The sequence below is a fragment of the Lontra canadensis genome, unplaced genomic scaffold (assembly GCF_010015895.1).
Source record: "Lontra canadensis isolate GAN:19392208 unplaced genomic scaffold, GSC_riverotter_1.0 scaffold135, whole genome shotgun sequence".
In the NCBI taxonomy this organism is placed as follows: Eukaryota; Metazoa; Chordata; class Mammalia; order Carnivora; family Mustelidae; genus Lontra; species Lontra canadensis.
The window spans coordinates 1,105,415-1,129,690 of NW_022631129.1; the positions used below are offsets into that span (position 1 = coordinate 1,105,415).

Genomic DNA, 24,276 nt, shown 5'->3' on the forward strand with positions numbered 1-24,276 from the left:
CAGCCAAAAATAAAGACACAAGAATTTGTCCAAAACAGTTATTGTTATAGGCCAGTCCACTCTGAACAATGCCAATGTTCTCTGTAAATTACATAAAACACCATGCCAGATAAGGGCTCTGTGCTAAGTGGAGCACAGCAGTCTGAGGTAATGGAAATGTGCTTAATTTAAACTCATTTAACCCAGAACGAAGTTTTTCTTAGGCACCAGTAATTTGATGGATGGTGGTATTGTCTTGCATTAGGTTAAAGTGCAGTCACCCCCAGAATAAAATGAAAGGAAGCACATTAATGATTAACAAGCTGGAAATCAACCCCCTGTGCAATATTTCCCATCTTCTTCCCAGTGCCATAGAAATGGTCTGCTCTGTTCTCTTTCTCAATACAATAAATGAACTGCCTGAAAAAGTTATTTTCAGGCTATATAATCTGAAAAGAACTAGCAATTGAAAAGATAAAACTAATGAGGTAGGTATTTGTGCTGAGGACAAATAATGCATTTATGTTTTCATTGATCATCCAAAATATGCCCTTCCATGTGGAACTTCAAGGTAAAATTGGCATTTAAGAATGATGTAGGCATTTCAACAAGAATAAAGTCTTAAGACCATATTATTTATAAATACATTTCTTACACCATCGCTTGGAAGTGAGGATATATATTTAAATGTGTGCCTGCGTATATTTTCCTTTTAAGTTCCTGGCTCTATAGCACACTTCCTTTTATGTAACATTCAGGGTGATACTGGTGATGGATGCACTTTTCAGCATTTGCACACATTTATTTACTGGAAATTTCTTAAGTCATGGTTCTTTAGGTTTAGACCAGCAGGCATATTAATGTCAAGGGTGTTCATGGCTATACTCCTGCTATTTATTGATATACCTCCAACTCATTTGAAGGTGTTGCCTAAACAGAATGAAGAACCATGTATAAAAATTCACCTCTAAATTTCCAGCTCCAGAATTTACTGTTGCTAGAACATTCAAATTTAGTCCCCCAGAGTTTCCTCCAATCCGAGGCATGAGGGCCTCTTGGGTGAATGAGTTGTGTGTCTTCCACATGGTAGGGCAGAGGTTTCTCATCAGAAACTTACATGTCTCAAGGGTGCAAACACACCAGAGGACAGAACTACCCAAATCTGCTGAACTTGTGCTCATGGAATTTCTTGGAGGATCACAGAAACTTTGATACCCTGGTACTAAAGTGTGTGCAAGACCTGGCTTGTGAGAGCTGATCGCTAAATTTTCAGAATTTTTGTCACCCAGTTATTAAACATAGTTGTTATTAAAAATTAAGTTATGTTAACTTGTAATTAAGTATACTAAAACAAAAGTAATATTCAAAATACATCTCTTTCTAATGAGTTTACTACATTTTGCTCTTATCTATGTCCTTGAGGTTATTTCCATTTGTTTGATCTGTACGGTAGAAATATTACATAAGTGCGCTGCAGTGATCACTCCCAGCTCCATGTTTGGTGGCATCACATTTGTGCTTGTAATTAGTCATGGTGGGAGTATTAACACCACTTATTTTTACCAGCACTCTTAGTGTATAAGGAGAATATTCTCTCCCTTGAAAATCTTGGTGTATAAATCCTTATGCACTAAAAATCATACTTTATCACTTTAGAGTGCAGTACTATCTAACTATCTAATTTCTAATATTGAAAACATCTACCATTTGTTGAGTGCCTGCTTTGCTCCAGGCTCTGGATCAGGCACTGGTACGTGTCATCTCATTTTTTACATGTTACAATGGTAACCTGGATCTCTTCATTTAGATATAATAGATCCCTTCCATCCATCTACTTGCTATAAAATTTTATTTATTTATTTATTTATTTATTTAGGTCAGAGAGAGTGAGCACAGGCAGACAGAGTGGCAGGCAGAGGCAGAGGGAGAAGCAGGCTTCCTGCTGAGCAAGGAGCCCGATGTGGGACTCAATCCCAGGACGCTGGGATCATGACCTGAGCCGAAGGCAGCCGCTTAACCAACTGAGCCACTCAGGCATCCCTGTAAAATTCTTTTTAATTCTCTGTTTCTTTTAGACTTAACCCTCAATCTGTATGTTAAAATGCAACTAAGCTAAAGGTCTAGAAATGGTGGTGGCCTTGTGATTCCTGGTGTACCTCCTTGGATGTTGCAGTCATACCATGCTGTATTCCTCCAGGGACAGTGGAGGAGATCTCACAGAAAACAGCTTGGAAATGAGTGGCAGGGCAGGAGATTCAGCCTCAAGCAGTGAGGGTCGAAGGGAAGCTGACCTTGAGAGACCTTCATGTGCGTTGAAATTGGTATGGACCCCACCATCTCTAGAACAAGGTGGTTGAAGCTACTAAGTCAATACTTCAAACAGCTGTCCACATTTTGTCTGTGTTTCTGGTATTTAAATATGACAGCAGTAGCCCCATTCTTGAATCAGCAAGAGATGAGGGAAATGTGTGGAATTCTAAATTGTTTTTTTAACCTACAAAAGGGTAGGTCCTGTCAATGCACTTAGAGCATGAAGAATGGCTGCTCTGAGTATGACCACTCAACCAAGAGCCTCATGTGATTCCTTCTCAACACCAAATGTGTACGTGGGGCTGGGTGGGGTGTAACTGCAATACTTTCTATGGATTCTGTGTAATGAGGAGTTGGCCTTTAGGCAATTCTGTGTGAGCTTCCCTATGGAGGAGGTGTTGCCAGCACTTGCTGATATTCACATGCAGGAATGGGAGGTATTGTCCGTTTACTTCCACTTTAATTAATACTAAAAGAAAGAAGGAGCTCTCCTGTTAATTAGTGTGTATTAGCATCAGATCTAAGATGGCAGAGTGTTTTCTGGGGGGATCTAATTGTCAGGATGACACCACTACACATGGTTTCTAAACCAGCCGTGCTCCAAAGTGGATGGTTTTCCATAAGAAGAATCTAGTTTGGAGATCATATTATCCAATAGGAAATAAATCATAGCTCATAAGTCATAAGACTGAAGATAACAGAAGCGTATGCTTCTGTAGGAATTTAAGGTAGTAAATGGGGAGTAGGGGAGAATGGATGTACCCCAGAGAGAGTCAGTTGGTGTGGACCTCCCCACAGCATCCTTAGCACTTGGCTGGGGCCCTCTGGTTTGGGGATTGCCCAGGACCTGGCCTGAGGCAGGCTGTCACCACAGAAGTGGCCTCTGCCCCCACACGGTGTCTGTGGTCCACTATGGGACTCAGGATGGCAGCTGGCCATACCTCTAAAAGGTGACCAACTGCCTGACTTCTTTCTGGTTTTCAGAGGGATCCCAGTGCAGACTGCTAGCTCCAGGGGTACATGAGTTCTTTGAGATTTTATCACACATAGCTTTTGCTCCTCCTGTTGGATGCAGGCTTTTTGAAGGTTTGATCTACTAAGCAAAGATCTTCCTTCCCTGGGAAGGAATTTCTAGGAAACTAGCAGAGTGCTGACCCCCCAGAGCACTTTTCCTTTATTTGGTTCCTAATGAAGCCCCCAGGGTCCACCAGATATACTTGTATCTGACAAACCTCCAGCCTTCATGGCCACTTCTGAGTATCCAGGATCTCAGCAGCTTCACAAAACCAGTGAAAGAAAATTGGCATGGAAGGTGTGCAAGAGGCCCAGACTGAGGGTGCTTTCCTGGCTCTCTCACCCATGGCTTTGCCAGCTGTTCTGGAAAACCTGGTTCCATGATAAGCAGTAAACACACACTGGTTGATAACTATCACTTAGTATTTAGATGGATAGTATTTAGAAGGATAACAGATGTATATTGTGCAATGTCATATGTCTTTCTGGGAGTTTAAGCCAAGGCTTTCTGTTGCCTTTTCTGAATGGATATAATGTAATCATATAATCCATTGAGGTCTGAGGCATAGCTCTGCCATGGGCTTGGCCCTGACTAGGCTTTTGTTTGATACTATTTTCAATAATAACATTGGCTGAACAGGATAGATAATGATATGAACTCATAAAGACACATCTAGCACATAGTAGGCACTATGCAAGAAATGTGTCATTATTTGAGCTGAAACACTGAGGATCAAAGGTCAGATAATCAGATAATCTGCACCAGATCAAACAAGAGGCAGAAACAGAATGGAGGAGCTCATGCTTATTTTGCTCCCTGCTACCTCCCTCAAGGCACTCACCAGACAGCCCTAAGAGAAGCAGCTTTAGAGCAGTGCATGGAAAGAGGGTAAAATCATACCTCAGTGACAGGGCCTCATCCCTTGCCAGGTCCCTCTCTCTGCAGTCAGTGTATTCTACAGCCCCCATGTGTGGCATGGGGGTGTCAGAAGGGCCAACTACCAAGTGTGTGGCAGTGATGAAATGTAGCAGTGTCCTCTTTCCTGAGTGCTGCAGAGGGTTTCAGAGCCTATGGATAGGTATATCCACTCATGCAGCCCACGAAAGCCTCTCCCAGACACTCTCAACAACACCACCACGGTCCATAAGAAAGCATACACAAAGGACAGGGCTCCCTTAGAATGAGCCAGAAGACTGCTACACAGTGTTGCCTCTCAGGCAGGCCCATGCATCCTATAGCATGACGTGGGAACTTAGAGAGTCTGTCATCCCTGTCCTTACCACATTTGACGTCAGGCTGCTGCTCCAGTGAAACTCTTATCTGTTTCAGAGTGTTCCAGGGACTTCCTTTCATGGAGGTGGAACAATTACAGCTGAGTTGAAGGGGAATCTGTGTAGTGAAACCATTGAGTACACTCTGGAGGAACTCTGTTGGTGTCAGAATCATAGGCCCAGGAAGATCCGAGGGAATGATGCTGAGGAGTGAGATGGGAACATGGGGAGGCACAGAGGCCTGCCTCCACACCAAATCTGTCAACCTGACTGTGTGCCTGGCTTTCCGTCTTTTTATGTAGTTCCTCTTTCCCACTGTGTGGAGGACTGACAGGTTAGAGTGAAAGTTCTTTGAGTGAATGAATAAATGAGTGAATGAGTAGGAAGGACTGGATGACACAGTGTTTGACATGATTTCCTGCTCTCAAATTCTATGATTCTATGCATGGAAGAAGTAAAGCAAGAACTAACAAAGCTTCATAGCTAAATAAAAATCTCATGAAAGTTATTTCAGTAATAAAACAGCAACTGAAGGAAGAATCAGTATTTTGCTTTTAAAAAACCAAATCCTGACCATCTTGGCAGGAGAAAATCTCCAGCTAAGATTCATCTACAATTATTATTATTTTTTTAAATGGTGAAAGCTGTTTTCACATTGTGTTTTGCTGGGCTAGCTCATTGTTTTTACTTGATGGGCACTGTAAACATCCCTGAAGAGTATAGATAACATTTTCATAGTCCAATTTTAGCAGTAGTTTACTGAACACTCCTAAGATGTCACATAACTAATCTGCTATCAGCTTTATACTTTCCAAACCTGGCTGAGCTACACATCGTGATAAATTTTTGGTCCAAATGGAAGAATTGTTCCACATTATGAGATGCCAGCCTTGAGTATCAGAGCCCCATTGATCTGTGTCTATATTAGTCAGCCCATTAGTTCCATCATGGTTTTGCTTCACTCAAAGCTGGTTGGACAAGAAATAAAGCAGCATTGTCAGTGATTATAAGGATTATAAGAGTTTGTAAACAACCTGGGGAGCTGTCAGACCTGCAGATACCAGGACTGCCTGATGCCCTGCACGCCCTTCCTCTGAAAGCTGTGCTGTACTCACCTGGGATCTCATGGGCTAGCACAGGGCACATCTCTTCTTCTCTGATCTTCTCTCCAGCCTCTAGTCCTCAATGCAGACTCTACTCTTCCTCCCAATTTAGGGGAACAAAGCCAAGTTTTATCAGCCATGGGGGACTCAGAAATAAATTAGTTTCTTTCCTTGGTGCACAGGAGATTAAACTCTGATGAAGAAAGACAGGTAGACTCCAGTGTGATTACAGCCCAGTATACAGTGGAAATGTGAAGAGTTGTGGAAAACCAAAGCTCCTAACTCAGCTGTGGTGGGTGCACATTTAGGGGAAAGTGCAGATTGCGCAGATAATGAGGTTGCAGAGTCCTTCCTGGCAGCCTGCCCACCACCCAGCCTCATCGTATGTCTTCACTATAACTATCCCTTCCTCTGTTATAGTGAAGACATACGATGAGGCTGGGTGGTGGGCAGGCTGCCAGGAAGGACTCTGCAACCTCATGCAGGTGAGAAATTCCATGTATTAACCAGTGGATGATTTTGCCCATAAAACCCAATTAAATATCCACCATCACGTAAAAGATAAAGTAGGAAAGGGAAAGGTAGCTTGGGCAAGGAGACCAGCTGTGAGGCTTTTTCTGTTTTTCTTTGTAATGCCATAATGCTTTGTCCATTTTTGTGCATGATAAGCATTAGCTGACTGAGAGAAACAATATTCCCCTCTTAAATTTCCTATGAGACTCTCCTATACTTCAAGCCCTTGGAAGTTGTGGCTGTTTATCGTGGTTGTTTACCAACATCCAGCTCTGTGCCTCTTTAATGAACACTCAGAACATGATGAGTAAATGCATGAACTAAACATGAATACCTTCACCCTCAGCTAATAAGGCAATAGGAAGCTGACAGAGTACAACCCTGGGCCTCTGTTAGTCACCCACTCTCCCTCTCAACTGGGATCATAGTGCAGCAACAGGGAAATGGAGCATAGGGGTCTCGAGAAACTTTCAGATTAGAAAGTTTGCTCCCTATACTTGTGGGACATATGCAGATATTTGCTCCTTTTGGGGGCAGGGGAAGGGGATGTAAAGGAATTCTTAACTTTCTCTTTTCTGTGTTCTCCCAAACAAACTTGTGGTATTCCTCATTTCCTGTTCAAAGTCCCTTTGTTGAGGATATCTCCTGATTGATCATCTGTCTCATCCCTGTTGGATTTACCTACTCTCGGATTTTCACATCTTTACTTCAATGTGGACATCTTTTCTTTGCATTCAAATTTATTCACAAACTTCAGTTTGCAGATGTAGCAAGCATCAGAAAATGTTGTTAGGTTTCTCTTTTTTTTTTTTTTTTTTCAGTATTGTTATTATGACATCAATACTTGGAGAGTTTATTCCTGGATAAAGAAAACTGTTCTAGACAGTCTCCATGTTGATGACCCATATCCTATATAGAGAAGTGCAAAACTTTAAAGTGGGGCAGTTTTCTCTAAGATGTGAAGATAATTGCACTGAAGGCACCTTGAAGATGAAAAGAGCTCTGATATCAAGGCCTCTGGGCCCAGTTGTCAGCTTTAGCAGTCACCACATGCTGTTTCCTCCTCTGCAACATGGTGGCCATGTTGTTTCCCACAAAGTGTTGTGCAGGATGGAGTAGAACCACTCTGAAAGCAGAATACAAAAGTAAATTTATGGCATTGTCTTTGAAGGCTTTTAAAATAAACATTTTTTTAAAGATTTTATTTATTCATTTGAGATGAGAGAGAAAACACAAACAAGAGACAGGCAGAGGGAGAGGGAGAAGTAGACTCCCCACTTAGCCAGAAGCCTGACTGTGGGGCTTGATTCCAGGACCCAGAGATTATGACCTGAGCTGAAGGCAGGTCCTGAACCATCTGAGCCACTCAGGCACCCCAAAGTGAATTTATTTCTAAAAAATTAAAAAAAAAATGAACTTATTTCTGAAAATAATGATGTACTATATATTGGCTAATTGAATTTGAATAAAGAAAAAGAAAATGACCATTGGGAAAAGAAAAAAAAAAAAACAAACCAAAAATGAAGTCATTTCTAAAAAGAAGGCTATCTCAGGAGTCACAAATTCAAGTGAAAAAATCAGAAATTAACTAGTTTGTAATATCTTCCGGCTATTTAGCTAACCCAAATATTGAATAGTGAAAATGTCTTTTAACTATAGCTGTAGAATGTAGTGACAATTTCAGATACTGTAGTTCAAACTTGGCGAACATTCTGCCTTTTATGTACCTGGGATGATATGCTCCCGGTCTGTCCCTCAGGCTGGGCACACATGGATAAAGCAGAAGCCCCCAACATTCACCTTCTTGGAGCCGTACCTTTAGAGGTTGGGGTTGCAAAGTTCTGCCAATTAAAGAACCCTTACTTCCACCCACCTCTAATAGCACATCCTCCAGACCCTGAATGAGCTCTGCCAAGGATGGGAGAATATTTACTTTAGAATGTAAATTTTGCATATTTCTTAGGGAAATTTGCTCTTAATATTGAAATTTACAAGAAGAAAACATACACAAGGGAAAACGAGTATTAAAGGTATAGCATTCAGAGACCCTAGCAAAATACATATTCCAAGAAATTGATGCAAATTATAAGGAATCCATTTTCCACACATTTTACATAGAGATTTAAATTTTTAATTTATATTTCAATATACATGTAGTAAAATTCAGTCTTATGGTGTAGAGTTCCATGAATTTTTAGGAATCTGTTGTTTCATATCTAGCACCATGATCAAGAAACAAATCAATTCTATTACCTAGGAAAAAAAATTCCTTTATGCTGATCCTTTATAGATAACCCCTTCCCTCACCCGTGACTGCTGACAACCACTGATTTAATTGCCATCCTATAGTTTTGCCTTTACCAAGATGTCATAAAAGTGGAATAATGGGGATGGCTACACATAAGTGGGAGCAAGAGGTAGTTGGGAAATCTCTGTACCTTGTTAAAGTCTTTTGGGTCTGCTTCTTTCATTTACCAAAATGCATTTGAGATTCATCTATGCTGTTGCATATATCAGGAGTTTGTTTCTTTATATTTCTGTGGATTATTCCATTGATGAGTGATCAGCGGTTTATTTACCAGTTGAAAGTCATTTTTACTTTTTCAATTTTAGATAAATATGAATAGAGCTATTCTGAGCACTCATGTACATGTTTTCATGTGAACATAAATTTTCTATTGAACATGCCTGGGAATAGGTTACATGCAATTTGAGGGTCTAGTGACAAAGACTCTGTATCTCAATTCAGTTTCTTTTTTTTTTTAAGATTTTATTTATTTATTTGACAGACAGAGATCACAAGCAGACAGAGATGCAGGCAGAGAGAGAGGGGGAAGCAGGCTCCCTGCTGAACAGAGAGCCCGATGTGGGGCTCAATCCCAGGACCCTGGGATCATGACCTGAGCCAAAGACAGAGGCTTTAACCCACTGAGCCACCCAGGTGACCCTCAATTCAGTTTTTAAAAAATGAGAATAATTGAGGTATAATTTCATGCAATAAACTTGGCCCTTTTTAGATGTTTAGTTCAATGGGTTTAGACAAATATATATAGTCGTGTAACCACCATCTCAACTGAGACAGAATATTTCTCCCCAAGGTTCCTGGGTATCCCTTTATGTTCAATTCCTTTTCCTACCTACCTCTTACCTACTGGTAAGAACTCAACTGATTTCTGTCTGTGTAGTGTTTCAGTTTGTTTTGGGTTTTTGTTTGTTTGACTTTTTTTAGCTTAGAGGTTTAAAAATTATTTTAAATATTTAATTTATTTTTATAGTGGTTTTAGGTTCACAGCAAAAGTGAGAGGAATGTATAGAGATTTCCCCTGTCTCCACTCAAGCACAGCCTCCCCCATTTTCAAAACCTTCCACCAAAGTGGTGTATTTGTTGTAATTGATGAACCTGCACTGACACATCATTATCACCAAAGTCCATAGTCTACCTCAAGAGTCACTCATGGTATTTTACATTGTATGAGTTTAGACAAATTTATATGTCTTGCATCTGTCATTATAGTATCATACAAAGTATTTTCACTGCCCTAAAAAATCCTCTGTCATCACCCCACCCCAAACCCTGGCAACCAATGACGTTTTTACTGCTATCATGGTTTTTCCTTTTCTAGAATGTATTTATTATAGCTGGAATCACACAGCCTGTAGACTTTTTAGTTTGGCTTCTTTCACTTGCAATAAGGTTCTTTTTTTTTTTTTTTTTTGGATTTGCAAATACAGTTTATTTTACAGAAATTCAACATTATAAACAGCAGGCACCTCCCACCCTACCCACCCGCCCCCCTCCCCCTTCCCCGACCCGCTGGGTGCAGACCATGCTATGCAGAGAGTGAGCAGGGACGCGGCCCTACTGCTTTGGAGGGAGACTCAGGAGCGATGGAACCTGCCTACACTATGTCCTGCCTGCCCCGCACACGCACACGCCTGCCCGCTGCACGCGCCACCAGAGTCTGTCTGGGCCCAGCCTGCACCGGACCAGTTAAATGGATCCAGCCCAATTCTCCAGTTCCTTCATGTCATCCTCTTCCTCTTCCTTCTTCTTGGTGGGCTTTGATGGTAAGGTTATAGAGGGAACATTTGGTAGAGGGACTGTTTCAGGTCCACTGATTTCCAGCAAATTCTTGTCTAGTTCCTCCTGTTCTAGTTCTTCTAATTCTGCCATGAGCTCATCCTCATCAAACTCTTCTCCAAATCCTACAGGTTTTGAAATAGCTGTTGAAATCTCCTCTGCAAGTTCTTGCTGGTCAGCAATTTCCTGCATTAACTCATCAACTTTATCGATGTCCATGTTGTCGTGGGCAGCCTTCATGGCCTTAGCAGCATAGCCCATGTTCTTGAGCACCTCGGTGTTGGTATTGGCATTCTCCAGGGCCTCCCGCTGAAACTCGATGGTGGATGGAGTGCCATCGATTTGCGCCAGCTGCTTTTCATACCTCTTCTTGAGCTTCAGTGCCTGGAGGGCCGCGCGCTTGTTTTTGGTGCCGTGTTTTTTGGCGGCGGTCAGCTCCTGCTCGATCTTAGTTTCCAGAAATTCCTGATTCTTACTTAGCATCTCCTCCGTGTCCCGCAAGGTTCTTAAGGTTCTTCCATGTCTTTTCATGACTTGATAGCTCATTTCTTTTTAACACTGAATAATATTGCATTGTCTCTATGTACCAGCTTGTTTATCCAATTACCTACTGAGAGGCATCTTCCAAGTTTTGGCAAGTATGAATAAAGCTTCTATAAATATCCATGTGCACATTTTTGTTTGGATGTAAGTTTTCAGTTCCTTTGGGTAAATAACCAAGGAGTGCAATGTTAGAGCATATGGTATCAGTATGTTTGGCTTTGTAAGAAATTGCTAAACTACCTTTCAAAGTGGCTGCACCATTTGGCATTCTCATCAGCAGTGAATGAGAGTTTCTGTTGCTCCATACTCTCACCAGCATTTGGTATTGTCAGTGTTTTGGATTTTACTCTAACAGGTGTGTAGTGGTATGCCATTGTTGTTTTAATTTGCATTTCCTTAATGACATCTGAGGTGGAACATCTTTTTATATGCTTATTTGCCATCTTTATATCTTTTTTGGTGAGGAGTTGCCCCCAAAGTTTCACTGTTTTCAGAATCTCATAAAAATGGAATCTAGATTCTTCACTTAACATAATGTTTTTGAGATTCAATCATGTTCTTGGACTTATCAATAGTTAAATGTCTTTTTTTACTTCTGAGTAGTATTCCATTGCATAGGTATACCATTGTTTGCCCAGAGGTCTTCATGTACATGTATGTTTTCATTTCTTTTGGAAAGATACTGAGCCATAGAATTGCATGGCCATGTGGTTTGTATACATTTAACTTTTTGGAATTGCTGTATGATTTTGTATCATTCCACCATTAATGTATGAGAGTTTCAGTCAGATTTGATTTTTAGCCATTCTAATATGAGTGTGTATTGGTAGGTGGTTTTAATTTACATTTCACTAATGATTAATGATGTTGAACATGTTTTTAATCTATTGATGTCCTTTGGTGAAATATCTATTAAAATCTTTTGCCTTCTAAAAATTGGATTATTCTCTTATTGTTAAGTTTTGAGAGGTTATTATATTCTTAAGGTATGAGTTCTTTGTTACATCTGTGATTTGCAAAATTTCCTTGTCTTTCCATTCTTGCAATAGTATCTTTCTCAGACAAAGTTTTGAAATTCTGATAAAGTCCAGTTTATAAGTTTATTCCATTGTGGATCATGCTTTTTGTGTTATATCAAAGAAATCTTTGCTAGAAAGACAATTATCATATTGTTTCACTCATATGTGGAACATAAGGAATAGTGTGGAGGATCACAGGGGAAAGGAGGGAAAACTGAATGAGAAGAAATCGGTGTGTGGTGGGGGGGAACACATGAGAAACTCTGGACTCTGTGACCCAAACTGGGGGTTACAGACCAGAGGGGCTTGGGGTTTGAGGTAACCAGGTGATGGGTATTAAGGAGGGCACATGTGGTGATAAAGAGTGGGTGTTATATGCAACTAATGAATCATTGAACACTACATCAAAAACTAATGATATGTTGGCTAATTGAACATAATAAAAAAAAGAAATCTCTGTTTAGTACAAGGTCACAGACTTTTTTCTCTTAGGTATACTTCAATAAATTTTACATTTTACTTCTGGGTCTATGATCCTTTTTTGAGTTTGTTTTTGTGTATGGTATAATGAATGAGTAAATATTCATTTTTGTACATGTACATGTACATGCTGTACATGTACAGCATCATTTATAGAAAAGATTATGACTTTTACATTGAGCTCCTTTGGTACTTTTGTAAAAAATCAAACAAAAGGGCAGACTGTCCATACATTTAGTAAGTGTTCCAGGATATATGACAGCTAGAGTAGGCTTTGATAAGTTCCAATGGGTACTTTAAGAACCATACTGTTTTCCATAGCAGCTGCACTATTCATTTTACATTCCCACTTATAGTGTATAAAGGTTTTAATTTCTTCACACCCTTGCCAGCACTTGCTATTTTTTTGTTATTTCTTTCTTTCTTTATCTTGATAGTGATCATCTTTATGGGTGTGAAGTGATTATCTCATGGTTTTGATTTGCATTTCCATGTTTATTAGTGATATTGAGCATCTTTTCATATGCTTGTTCATTTGTGTATTTTCCTTGGGAAAAGGTTTCAATTTTTAGTCCTAAAAATATGGGCGTTTCTCTTTTTGTTGTTAATTTGTAGGAGCTACTTATATTCTGGGTATTCATCCCCAATCAGATATATAGTTAGAAAATATTTTCTATTCTGTAGGTTGCCGTTTCACTCTGTGGATTGTTTTGTTAGCTGTACAGAGGTTTTTAAATTTGATGTAGTCCTATTTGTTCATTTTTGCTTTTGTTTTCTGTGCTTTTGATGTCATATGCAATAAGTGATTGCAAAATCTAATGTCATGAAGCTTTTCTCCTTTTTAAAAAAAATTTTTTTTCCAGGAGCTATATAGTTTTAAGACTTACATATGAATCTTCAATTTGATATAATTTTTGTTTATGGTGTGAGGGGTCCAAATTCATTCTTTTGCATGTGGATGTCTGGTTTTCCAAGCACCATTTGTTGGAGAGACTGTCCTTTCCCCATTTTTAGCCTTTGAATCATTGCCAAAGACCATTTGATCAGATTTGCAAAGGCTTATTTGGGGGCTCTCTATTCTTTAGTCTACTCATTGGTCAATAGGTCTGTCTTTATGACAGTGCCAGTATGATTTTGATTACTGTGGTTTTGTAGTATGTTCTAAAATCAAGATGTGTGGGTCATTTATTTTTTATTTATTTATTTTTTATTATGTTATGTTAGTCACTCTATAGTACATCATTAGTTTTTGATGTAGTGTTCCAAGGTTCATTGTTTACATCTAACACCCAGTACTCCATGTAATAGGTGCCCTCCATAATACCCACAACCAGGCTCACCCATCCCTTCACCCTCTCCCTTCCAAAACCCTTGGTTTGTTTCTCGGAGTCTGCAGTCTCTCATGGTTCATCTTCCCCTCCTATTTCCCCCAATTCACTTTTCCTTTCCTTCTCCTAATGTCTTCCATGTTATTCCTTATGCTCCACAAGTAAGTGAAACCATATGATAATTGACTTTCTCTGCTTCACTTGTTTCACTCAGCATAATCACCCACAGTGAATATCATTCTCAATGGGAAAAGCTCACATCCTTCCCTTTGAGATCAGGAACATGACAAGGATGTCCACTTTGGCCACTGTTGTTCAACATAGTATTAGAAGTCCTAGCAACAGCAAACAGACAACAAAAAGAAATAAAATGTATTCAAATTGGCAAAGAAAATATAGCATCAGTTTTAATGTCTCTTCTTTTATTTCTGATCTTTAAAATTTGAATTTTTTCTGTTTTTTATCTTAATCTAGCTAGGAATTTGTCAGTTTTGCTGATCTTTTTTAAAAATCAGCTCTTAGTTTAACTGATCTTTTTCTATTGTTTTTCTGTTCTCTTCATTTGTGCTTTAATTTTTATTATTTTATTCTTTCTGCTAACTTTCATTTGTTCTTTTTTTCTAGTTCCTTGAGGTGTAAAATTTAGTTGTTGATTTAAGATATTTCTTCTATTTTAATGTAGGCATTTGCTACCTTAAGCTGCCTTCTTAGTGCTTTTACTGTATGCCATAAGTTTTGGTATATTGTGTTTTCATTTTCATTGTCTTAATACATTTTATTATTTTTTTTGTAGTGTGGCCAGTATGTCACATCTTTAAAAATCAAAGTATAATTAACGTACAGTGTGATGTTAGTTTCATAATGATTCAACAATTCTATACATTTCTCAGTACTCATCAAGATGAGTGTACTCTTGAACCCCCTTATCCATTTCACTCATCCTCTTGCCCACATTCCCTCTGACAACTATCAATTTATTCTCTATATTTAAGATCTATTTCTTCTTTTGTTTCTTTTTTCTTTCTTTCTTTGTGGAATTACTGGATCAAATGGTATTTCTATTTTTAATTATTTGAAGAGCCTCTATAATATTTTCTACAGTGGTCATACCAATTTGCATTCCTACCAAGAGTGAACAAGGGTTCCTTTTTCACCACATCTTAGCCAACACTTGTTATTTCTTGTGTTTTTTATTTTAGTCATTCTGACAGGTGTAAAGTGATATGTCATTGAAGTTTTAATTTGCATTTCCTTAATGATTTGTGATATTGAGCATCTTTTCATGTGTGTGTTGTCCATCTGCATGTTTTCTTTTGGGAAAAAAAAAATCTATTCAGGTTCTCTGCTCATTTTTTAACAAACGATGCTTAGGAAACTAGATAGTTAACATGCTAAACTGGACCACTTTCTTATGCCACAGGTAAAAATAAACCCCAAATGGATTAAAGACCTACTATGAGGTCTGAAATTATGAAACTTCTAGAAGAAAACATAGTAATTTTTTTTTACATTGGCTATAGAAACACTTTTCTAGATACATCTCTTGCTTTTTCTTGGATCCTTGGCTGTTCAGTAGTATTCCTCTATCAGTAATTCTTACCCCATGTGTCTTAGAGTCTGTAGCCCCCTGTGGCTTTCAGGAGTTGAGCTGCTAGTTCCTGTGGTTTTCCCTAGTCTGGAACCAGAGCTGTACCTCTTTTAACCATTTGAATTTCAAGGTAGGGGTAATGGAGACCAATCCCTTATGCACCTCCTAGAAATGTTATAAGTTTTATCCTCTTTATTTCCTCAGGTTTATGGAAGGGATCTAGGCATTGGTCCACTGCTTCTCCCAAAATGTCTGATACCAGGGAGGGTGTAGGGCAAGTGTGAGTAAAAACACCATAAAATTATTTACTGTTTCAAATGCGGTGATTTGTTTATTGACTGGTTGTTTGTTTTATTGCAGTAGATCCTTGACTGATTTCCAAAATTCCTCTGAAGTTATTTTGGTTAGTTCTTAGTTGTTTATTTAATGTTGCTGTGGGAAAAAGGGCAAGGAGCTTTCTAGTTCACCATTTTGCTCTGTTTCATTCTTTTTGTAATAGTAGAATGAAATTCCATTGTACAGATATACCAAATGTTTTATTTATCCATTCATGCATTGATGGACATTTCTGTCATTTCTACCTTCTTACTATTGCAGATAGTGCTTCTGTAGTCATGGGTGAACGTACATAGGATTTGTTAGAATACCTGTTTTTATTTATTTTTTTTATTTTTTTATTTTTTTAAAGATTTTATTTATTTATTTGACAGACAGAGATCACAAGTAGGCAGAGAGGCAGGCAGAGAGAGAGGCGGAAGTAGGCTCCCTGCTGAGCAGAGAGCCCGATGTGGGACTTGATCCCAGGACCCTGAGATCATGACCTGAGCCGAAGGCAGCGGCTTAACCCACTGAGCCACCCAGGCTCCCAGAATACCTGTTTTTAATTCTTTTGTATATATTCCTAGCTGTGGAATTGTCAGATCTCCCTTATTTTTGAAATATATATATTTTTTGCTGCATATAGAATTTTATGTAGACATGTTTTTCTTTCCAGCGCTCTAAAGATGCCTCCCCATCATCTTCTTGTTGCATAGTCTGGCAAGAGCTCTGCCACAATTTTTTGGGGGGGTGGTTGTTTTTCTGTGCATAATGTGGGTTTTTCTCTGGCTACCTTAGCCAATTTCTCTTTGATTTTCAACATCTAAGGTTTGACTTTGGTTGTTTTGTTTTTTAACATTTATTCAGCATGGTGTTTTCCATGCTTGTTAGATTTGTGATGTGATTTCATTAGAGATTCCTGGATATTATTTTTTTCTGCCCCATTCTCTTTTTTCTTTCCCTACCTTTAGGATTCTGGTTACACACATTAGATGATTTGATATTGTCCTACAATACTCGGATGCATTGTTATTTTTTCCTCTTCTTTTTTCTCTTCATTTTTCAGTGTGTATAATTTTTGTTGGACTGTATTTAAATTCACTAATTACTTTCTCGATTTGTCACGTCTGCTGGTGAGTCTGTCAAAAGCACTTTTCATTTTTGCTAATATGATTCTCATTTCTACAATTTGCATTGAAATCTTTCTTATAAGTTCTATCTCTCTTCTCAAATTACCCATTGATTTTGTATGTTGTTCACATTTTCCATTAGAGTCTTTAACATGTTAAGCTCAGTTATTTAAAATTTCTAATCTGGAAATGTTATGAATGATTCTGGCTTCATTATTTACATTATCTCTTGAGAGTATATTGGCTTTATTCTAGCTTATTCATATGTCTCAAATTTTTTGTTGAAAGGTGGATGAGAGAAACTAAGGCAAATATTCATTTATGCCTGGAAATGAATGCACCTTTTCTTCTGTTAGGTCTTTCATGTGGATATTTGACTCAGACTGGTCACGAATTGACTTGGTGTGTGTCTTGCTGCTTGATCACTTTCAGGTGCCATAATTCTCAATCCGCTAGTGTTATCTTGTGTTTAAGATTGGGAATTGGTTTGTCAAAAAGTTTTTTCAATGTCTTTTCCTTCCTCATTTTTAGGTCTTTCCTTTGCACCGAGTTACAGAGAATCTCTCTCCATGCTTTTAAAGCACAATACTATTATTTGTAGTGCAACACTTGTTCACCTATTAGGAGTGTAGTGGGTGTCTTTGTTATTTGCATCATACTTTTTTCTCAAGTAGGCACTATGTCTCTGAGTCTTGGCTCTGTGGCCTTTTAGATTCCTGCCCCTCCCAAGCTGTGTTTCTCATTCCATACACTGTTCTTGCCTCACCTTCTGGACTTATGGCTTTATGTCTGTTCCTTTCCCTTGATTGAAATGGATTTTCCTCAGTACCATGGGAGTATAGTGTTTGCTGCTGCCTTTGGCCCATAGTTGTAGGTTTTGGTCCCTGAGGAGATTATGGATAAAAATCTGGGCCTGGTGTCATTCCTTCCAGCAGGAAGTGCTGATGTCTCTGCCAGACCAGCACCACAAGGGATGATTTTTCAGGACCTGGCCAGTCTCTTCTGTGAGTACTCAATGAGGTCCATGATGAAGATACTGCATTCTTCTTTCATCTGAAGTCCCCAAGATTTCTATATTCTCTTGTTTTTATTTCACATTCTGTTTTTGCCAATTTGTTGAAAGATGTTGGCTAAGTTGTTTGTAGTATTGGCTGGCCTATGTCTGCAAGTGATTACCCTCCATCTCTCTTTGCAGGTGCATGCTTTTCCTTAGACTTCAGGTTAGTTAGCTGCTCCAACATCTCAGCTCTAAGGAGGTTTGTGAAGTTTTTAATTTGAAGCTTGCCTGGATCTTTTCTGCTATATGATTCAGAATGATGTTCTTTTTGCTTTCTTCTAACTGGAAGTCTTGCATGGAAATTTAACTTACCAGGATGGGAGTCACTTTGATATATTCATTAAATCAAAGTATACAATGTGGGGGAACAGATTCCAAAAACTGACTGATCCTCTCTTGATAACATTTCAGTAATTCACCTTCACATATATTTTCCAGAATGACCTTCACTTTTATGTTTTGGGACCTGTGTTCACACGGTGCTTCTCACCTGGAATGCTCACCCAGATCCTCCCTGAATGCCAGTAACAACTCATTGTTTAAAGTCCAGTTGGAACAATACTTTCTGAATAAAATATTCATAGTGCTTCATAGCAGGGTGTGTTTTTTAACTGGTCCCATTTAGGACATAATTACTTATGCCTCATACTACCCAGAACACTGTGTACATTTTCCTATAATCTCATACACCTAGCCTAGAAGCCACTATAGTAAAATTCTGTTGAGTGATTTAATGAACAAGGCTTAGTCAGAACCAGTTAAGAATAATTTAACATACACATTGTGTTATAGTAGTTGTTTATGGATCTGTCTTTTTACAAATTTATGAGGTACTGAAAGCAAAACTTATCTTATTTACTTTACAGTCCCTATGGGGATAGTAGGATTCTAATATATATTAATAAGTGAATAAACAAAAACCTTTAAAGATTGGTACTCAGTGGCACTTTCAGGGAAAGCAGGGATAAAGGGAATGATGAGGTGGAGAAGAAAAGGAAGGATGCTGAGTTAGGTGCCACAAAGACTACCATGGTCAACCATTTTCCAGTCCCCATTCCGCTAAGGCATGTCCATTCAGCACAGTGTCTGCAAATTAATTTGTGGGAGGTTTTCCTTCCTTTCCTTTTTTTTTTTTTTTTTTACTGTGCACAAAATTCTTTTTTTATGGTGTTATGTTAGTCACCATAAAATGCATCATTAGTTTTTCATGCAGTGTTCCGAGATTCATTGTTTATGTACAACACCCGGTGCTCCATGCAATACCTGCCCTCCTTAATACCCAACACCTTGCTCACCCATCTCCCAACTCCCTTCCCCTCTAAAACCCTCAGTTTGTTTCTCAGAGTACACAGTCTCTCATAGCTCACCTCCTCCTCTGATTTCCCCCAGTTCACTTTTCCTTTCCTTCTCCTAATGTACTTCATGTTATTCCTTATGTTCCACAAGTAAGTGAAACCATGAGATAATTGACCTTCTCTGCTTGATTTATTTCACTCAACATAATCTCCTCCAGTCCCATCCATGTTGATGCAAAAGGTGGATATTCATCCTTTCTGATGGCTGAGTAATATCCCATACTATATATGGACCACATCTTCTCTTTTGTTTTAATATTTTAAAATTTTTATTTATGAATTTATTTACTCTTATTATGTTCATCAATATAATTTTTTTTCCCCTGGGAATCTTTCAGGTGTTTTTTTATTTTAATTTCTTAATTTTTTAAAAATTTTTTAAATTTATTTTCAGCATAACAATATTCATCGTTTTTGCACCACACCCAGTGCTCCATGCAATCCATGCCCTCTCTAATACCTACCACCTGGTTCCCCCAACCTCCCACCCCCTGCCCCTTCAAAACCCTCAGAGTGTTTTTCAGAGTCCATAGTCTGTCATGGTTCACCTCCCCTTCCAATTTCCCTCAAATGCCTTCTCCTCTCTAACTCCCCTTGTCCTCCATGCTATTTGTTATGCTCCACAAATAAGTGAAACCATATGATAATTGACTCTCTCTGCTTGACTTATTTCACTCAGCATAATCTCTTCCAGTCCCGTCCATGTTGCTACAAAAGTTGGGTATTCATCCTTTCTGATGGAGGCATAATACTCCATAGTGTATAAGGACTACATCTTCCTTATCCATTTGTCCGTTGAAGGGCATCTTGGTTCTTTCCACAGTTTGGCGACCGTGGCCATTGCTGCTATAAATATTGGAGTACAGATTGCCCTTCTTTTCACTACATCTGTATCTTTGGGGTAAATACCCAGTAGTGCAATTGCAGTGTCCATAGGGAAGCTCTATTTTTAATTTCTTGAGGAATCTCCACACTGTTCTCCAAAGTGGCTGCACCAACTTGCATTCCCACCAACAGTGTAAGAGGGTTCCTCTTTCTCCACATCCCCTCCAACGCATGTTGTTTCCTGTCTTGCTAATTTTGGCCATTCTAACTGGTGTAAGGTGGTATCTCAATGTGGTTTTAATTTTAAAATCCCTGATGGCTAGTGATGATGAATATTTTTTCATGTGTCTGATAGAGATTTGTACGTCTTCATTGGAGAAGTGTCTGTTCATATCTTCTGCCTATTTTTTTTTTTATATCATCGTCTGTTTTGTGTGTGTTGAGTTTGAGGAGTTCTTTATAGATCCTGGATATCAACCTTTTGTCTGTACTGTCATTTGCAAATATCTTCTCCCATTCCGTGTGTTACCTCTTTGTTTTCTTGACTGTTTCCTTTGCTGTGCAGAAGCTTTTGATCTTGATGAAGTACCAAAAGTTCTTTTTCACTTTTGTTTCCTTTGCCTTTGGAGACATATCTTGGAAGAAGTTGCTGTGGCTGATGTCGAAGAGGTTACTGCCTATATTCTCCTCTAGGATTCTGATGGATTCCTGTCTTACATTGACGTCTTTTATCCATTTTGAGTTCACCTTTGTGTACGGTGTAAGAGAATGGTCGAGTTTCATTCTTCTACATACAGCTGTCCAGTTTTCCCAGCATCATTATTGAAGAGACTGTCTTTTTTCCACTGTATATTTTTTCCTGTTTTGTCGAAGATTAACTGACCATAGAGTTGAGGGTCCATATCTGGGTTCTCTACTCTGTTCCACTGGTCTGTGTGTCTGTTTTTATGCCAGTACCATGCTGTCTTGGTGATCACAGCTTTGTAGTAAAGCTTGAAATCAGGTAATGAGATGCCCCCAGTTTTATTTTTCTTTTTCAACATTTCCTTAGCGAATCGGGGTCTCTTCTGATTCAAAACAAATTTCTGGATTATTTGCTCTAGCTCTTTGAAAAATACCGGTGGAATTTTGATCGGAATAGCATTAAAAGTATAGATGGCTCTAGGCAGTATAGACATTTTAACAATGTTTATTCTTCCAATCCAAGAGCATGGAATGGTCTTCCATCTTTTTGTGTCTTCTTCAATTTCTTTCATGAGTGTTCTGTAGTTCCTCGAGTACAGATCCTTTACCTCTTTGGTTAGGTTTATTCCCAGGTATCTTATGGTTCTAGGTGCTATAGTAAATGGAATCGATTCTCTAATTTCCCTTTCTGTATTTTCATTGTTAGTGTATAAAAAACCACTGATTTCTGTACATTGACTTTGTATCCTGCCACATTACTGAATTGCTGTATGAGTTCTAGTAGTTTGGGGGTGGAGTCTTTTGGGTTTTCCATATAAAGAATCATGTCATCTGCGAAGAGAGAGAGTTTGACTTCTTCATTGCCAATTTGGATACCTTTTATTTCTCTTTGTTGTCTGATTGCTGTTGCTAAGACTTCTAATACTATGTTGAACAAGAGTGGTGAGAGTGGGCATCCTTGTCATGCTCCTGATCTCAACGGGAAGGCTGCAAGTTTTTTCCCATTGAGGATGATATTTGCTGTGGGTCTTTCATAGATAGATTTGATAAAGTTCAGGAATGTTCCCTCTATCCCTATACTTTGAAGCATTTTAATCCGGAATGGATGCTGGATTTTGTCAAATGCTTTTTCTGCATCAATTGAGAGGACCATGTGGTTCTTCTCTCTTCTCTTATTAATTTGTTCTATCACATTGATTGATTTGCAAATGTTGAACCATCCTTGTAGCCCAGGGATGAATCCCACCTGGTCAAGGTGGATAATCTTTTTAATGTGCTGTTGGATCCTGTTTGCTAGGATCTTGTTGAGAATCTTAGCATCCATATTCATCAGTGATATTGGTCTGAAATTCTCCTTTGTGGTAGGGTGTTTGCCTGGTTTGGGGATCAGGGTAATGCTGGCTTCATAGAAAGAGACTGGAAGTTTTCCTTCTGCTTCAATTTTTTGAAACAGCTTCAGGAGAATAGGTGTTATTTCTTCTTTGAAAGTTTGGTAGAATTCCCCAGGGAATCCGTCAGGTCCTGGGCTCTTGTTTTTTGGGAGGTTTTTGATCACTGCTTCAATCTTCTTACTAGATATCGGTCTATTCAGGTTGTCAATTTCTTCCTGGATCAATTTTGGGAGTTTATAGTTTTCCAGGAATGCATCCATTTCATCTAGGTTGCTTACTTTATTGGCATATAACTGTTGATAATAACTTCTGATGATTGTTTCTACTTCCTTGGTGTTAGTTGTGATCTCTCCCTTTTCATTCATAATTTTATGAATTTGGGCTTTCTCTCTTTTCTTTTGGATTAGTGTGGCCAATGGTTTATCGATCTTATTGATTCTTTCAAAAAACCAGCTTCTAGTTTCATTGATATGTTCTACTGTATCTCTGATTTCTACCTCATTGATCTCAGCTCTAATCTTGATTACTTCCTTTCTTATGTGTGGAGTTGGTTTGATTTGTTGTTGATTCTCCAGTTCTTTAAGGTGTAGAGACAGCTGGTGTATTCTGGATTTTTCAATTTTTTTGAGGGAGGCTTGGATGGCTATGTATTTCCCCCTTAGGCCCACCTTTGCTGTATCCCATAGGTTTTGGACTGAAGTGTCTTCATTCTCATTGGTTTCCATGAATTGTTTCAGTTCTTCATTGATCTCCTGGTTGATCCAAGCATTCTTTAGCAAGGTGGTCTTTAGCTTCCAGGTGTTTGAGTTCCTTCTGAACTTTTACTTGTGATGGAGCTCCAGTTTCAAAGCATTGTGATCTGAGAATGTGCAGGGAATAATCTCAGTCTTTTGGTATCGGTTGAGTCCTGATTTGTGACCCAGTATGTGGTCCATTCTGGAGAAGGTTCCATGTGCACTTGAGAAGAATGAGTATTCTGTTGTTTTAGGGTGGAATGTTCTGTATATATCTATGAGGTCCTTCTGGTCCAATGTGTCATTCAATGCTCTTCTTTCTTTATTGATTTTCTGCTTCGATGATCTATTACTGAGAGAAGTGTGCTAAGATCTCCTACTATTAATGTATTCATATCAATATGACTCTTTATCTTGATTAATAGTTTTCTTATGTAATTGGCTGCTCCCATATTGGGGGCATAGATATTTACAATTGTTAGATCATCTTGGTGGATAGTCCCTTTAAGAATGATGTAGTGTCGGGGCGCCTGGGTGGCTCAGTGGGTTAAGCCACTGCCTTCGGCTCAGGTCATGATCTCGGAGTCCTGGGATCGAGCCCCACATTGGGCTCTCTGCTCAGCAGGGAGCCTGCTTCCTCCTCTCTCTCTGCCTGCCTCTCTGCCTGCTTGTGATCTCTCTGTCAAATAAATAAATAAAATCTTAAAAAAAAAAAAAGAATGATGTAGTGTCCTTCTGTATCTCTGACTACAGTCTTTAGTTTAAAATCTAATTTGTCTGATATGAGAATTGCTACCCCGGCCTTCTTTTGAGGCCTATTGGCATGAAAGATGCTTCTCCATCCCTTCACTTTCAGTCTGGGTGTATCTTTAGGTTCAAAATGGGTTCTTGTAGACAACATATGGATGGGTCCTGTCGTTTTATCCAATCTGCAATCCTGTGTCATTTTATGGGTGCATTTAGGCCATTCACATTGAGAGTGATCATTGATAGATACATTTTTATTGATATCGTGTTACCTTTGAAGTCTTTCTTTCTGTAGATTGTCTCTATATTTCTGTTCAATGCTATTCTTAGGATTTTTCCTCTTTTATAGAACCCCCCCTTAATATTTCTTGCAGTGTCGGCTTGGTGGTTGCATAGTCTTAAGCCTTGCCGGTCTTGGAAACTCTTTATCTCTCCATCCATTTTGAATGTCAGTCTTGCTGGATAACGTATTCTTGGCTGAATGTTCTTCTCATTTAGTGCCCTGAATATATCTTGCCAGCTCCTTTCTGGCTTGCCAGGTCTCTGTGGACAGGTCTGACTTTATTCTGATGGGCTTTCCTCTGTAAGTAAGGAGCCTTTTGTCCTAGTGGCTTTCAAGAAATTATATCTACAATTATGATTCCTCAATTTGACTATCAGGTGCCTTAATGTTTTTCTGGAATCTATAATCTTGGGTGGAGACCGTTTGGTCTAGTACATGAACACTGGTTCCGTTTGCGAGATTGGGAAAATTTTCATGAAGAACTTGTTCCACTATATCTTCTAGACTTCTTTCTTTCTCCTC

General features: G+C 38.9%; 2 protein-coding genes across 3 annotated transcripts in view; one reads left to right on the plus strand and one right to left on the minus strand.

The window, feature by feature from the left end:
• Positions 1-24,276, plus strand: part of OCA2 (OCA2 melanosomal transmembrane protein) — a 481,635-nt gene that overhangs the window by 434,824 nt on the left and 22,535 nt on the right. The window lies entirely within an intron of this gene.
• On the minus strand, positions 9,890-10,776 carry LOC116858345 (charged multivesicular body protein 4b-like). Its single transcript, XM_032843103.1, has one exon. It carries the CDS (start codon positions 10,753-10,755, stop codon positions 10,183-10,185), a length of 573 nt encoding a protein of 190 aa, XP_032698994.1. The 5' UTR covers positions 10,756-10,776; the 3' UTR covers positions 9,890-10,182.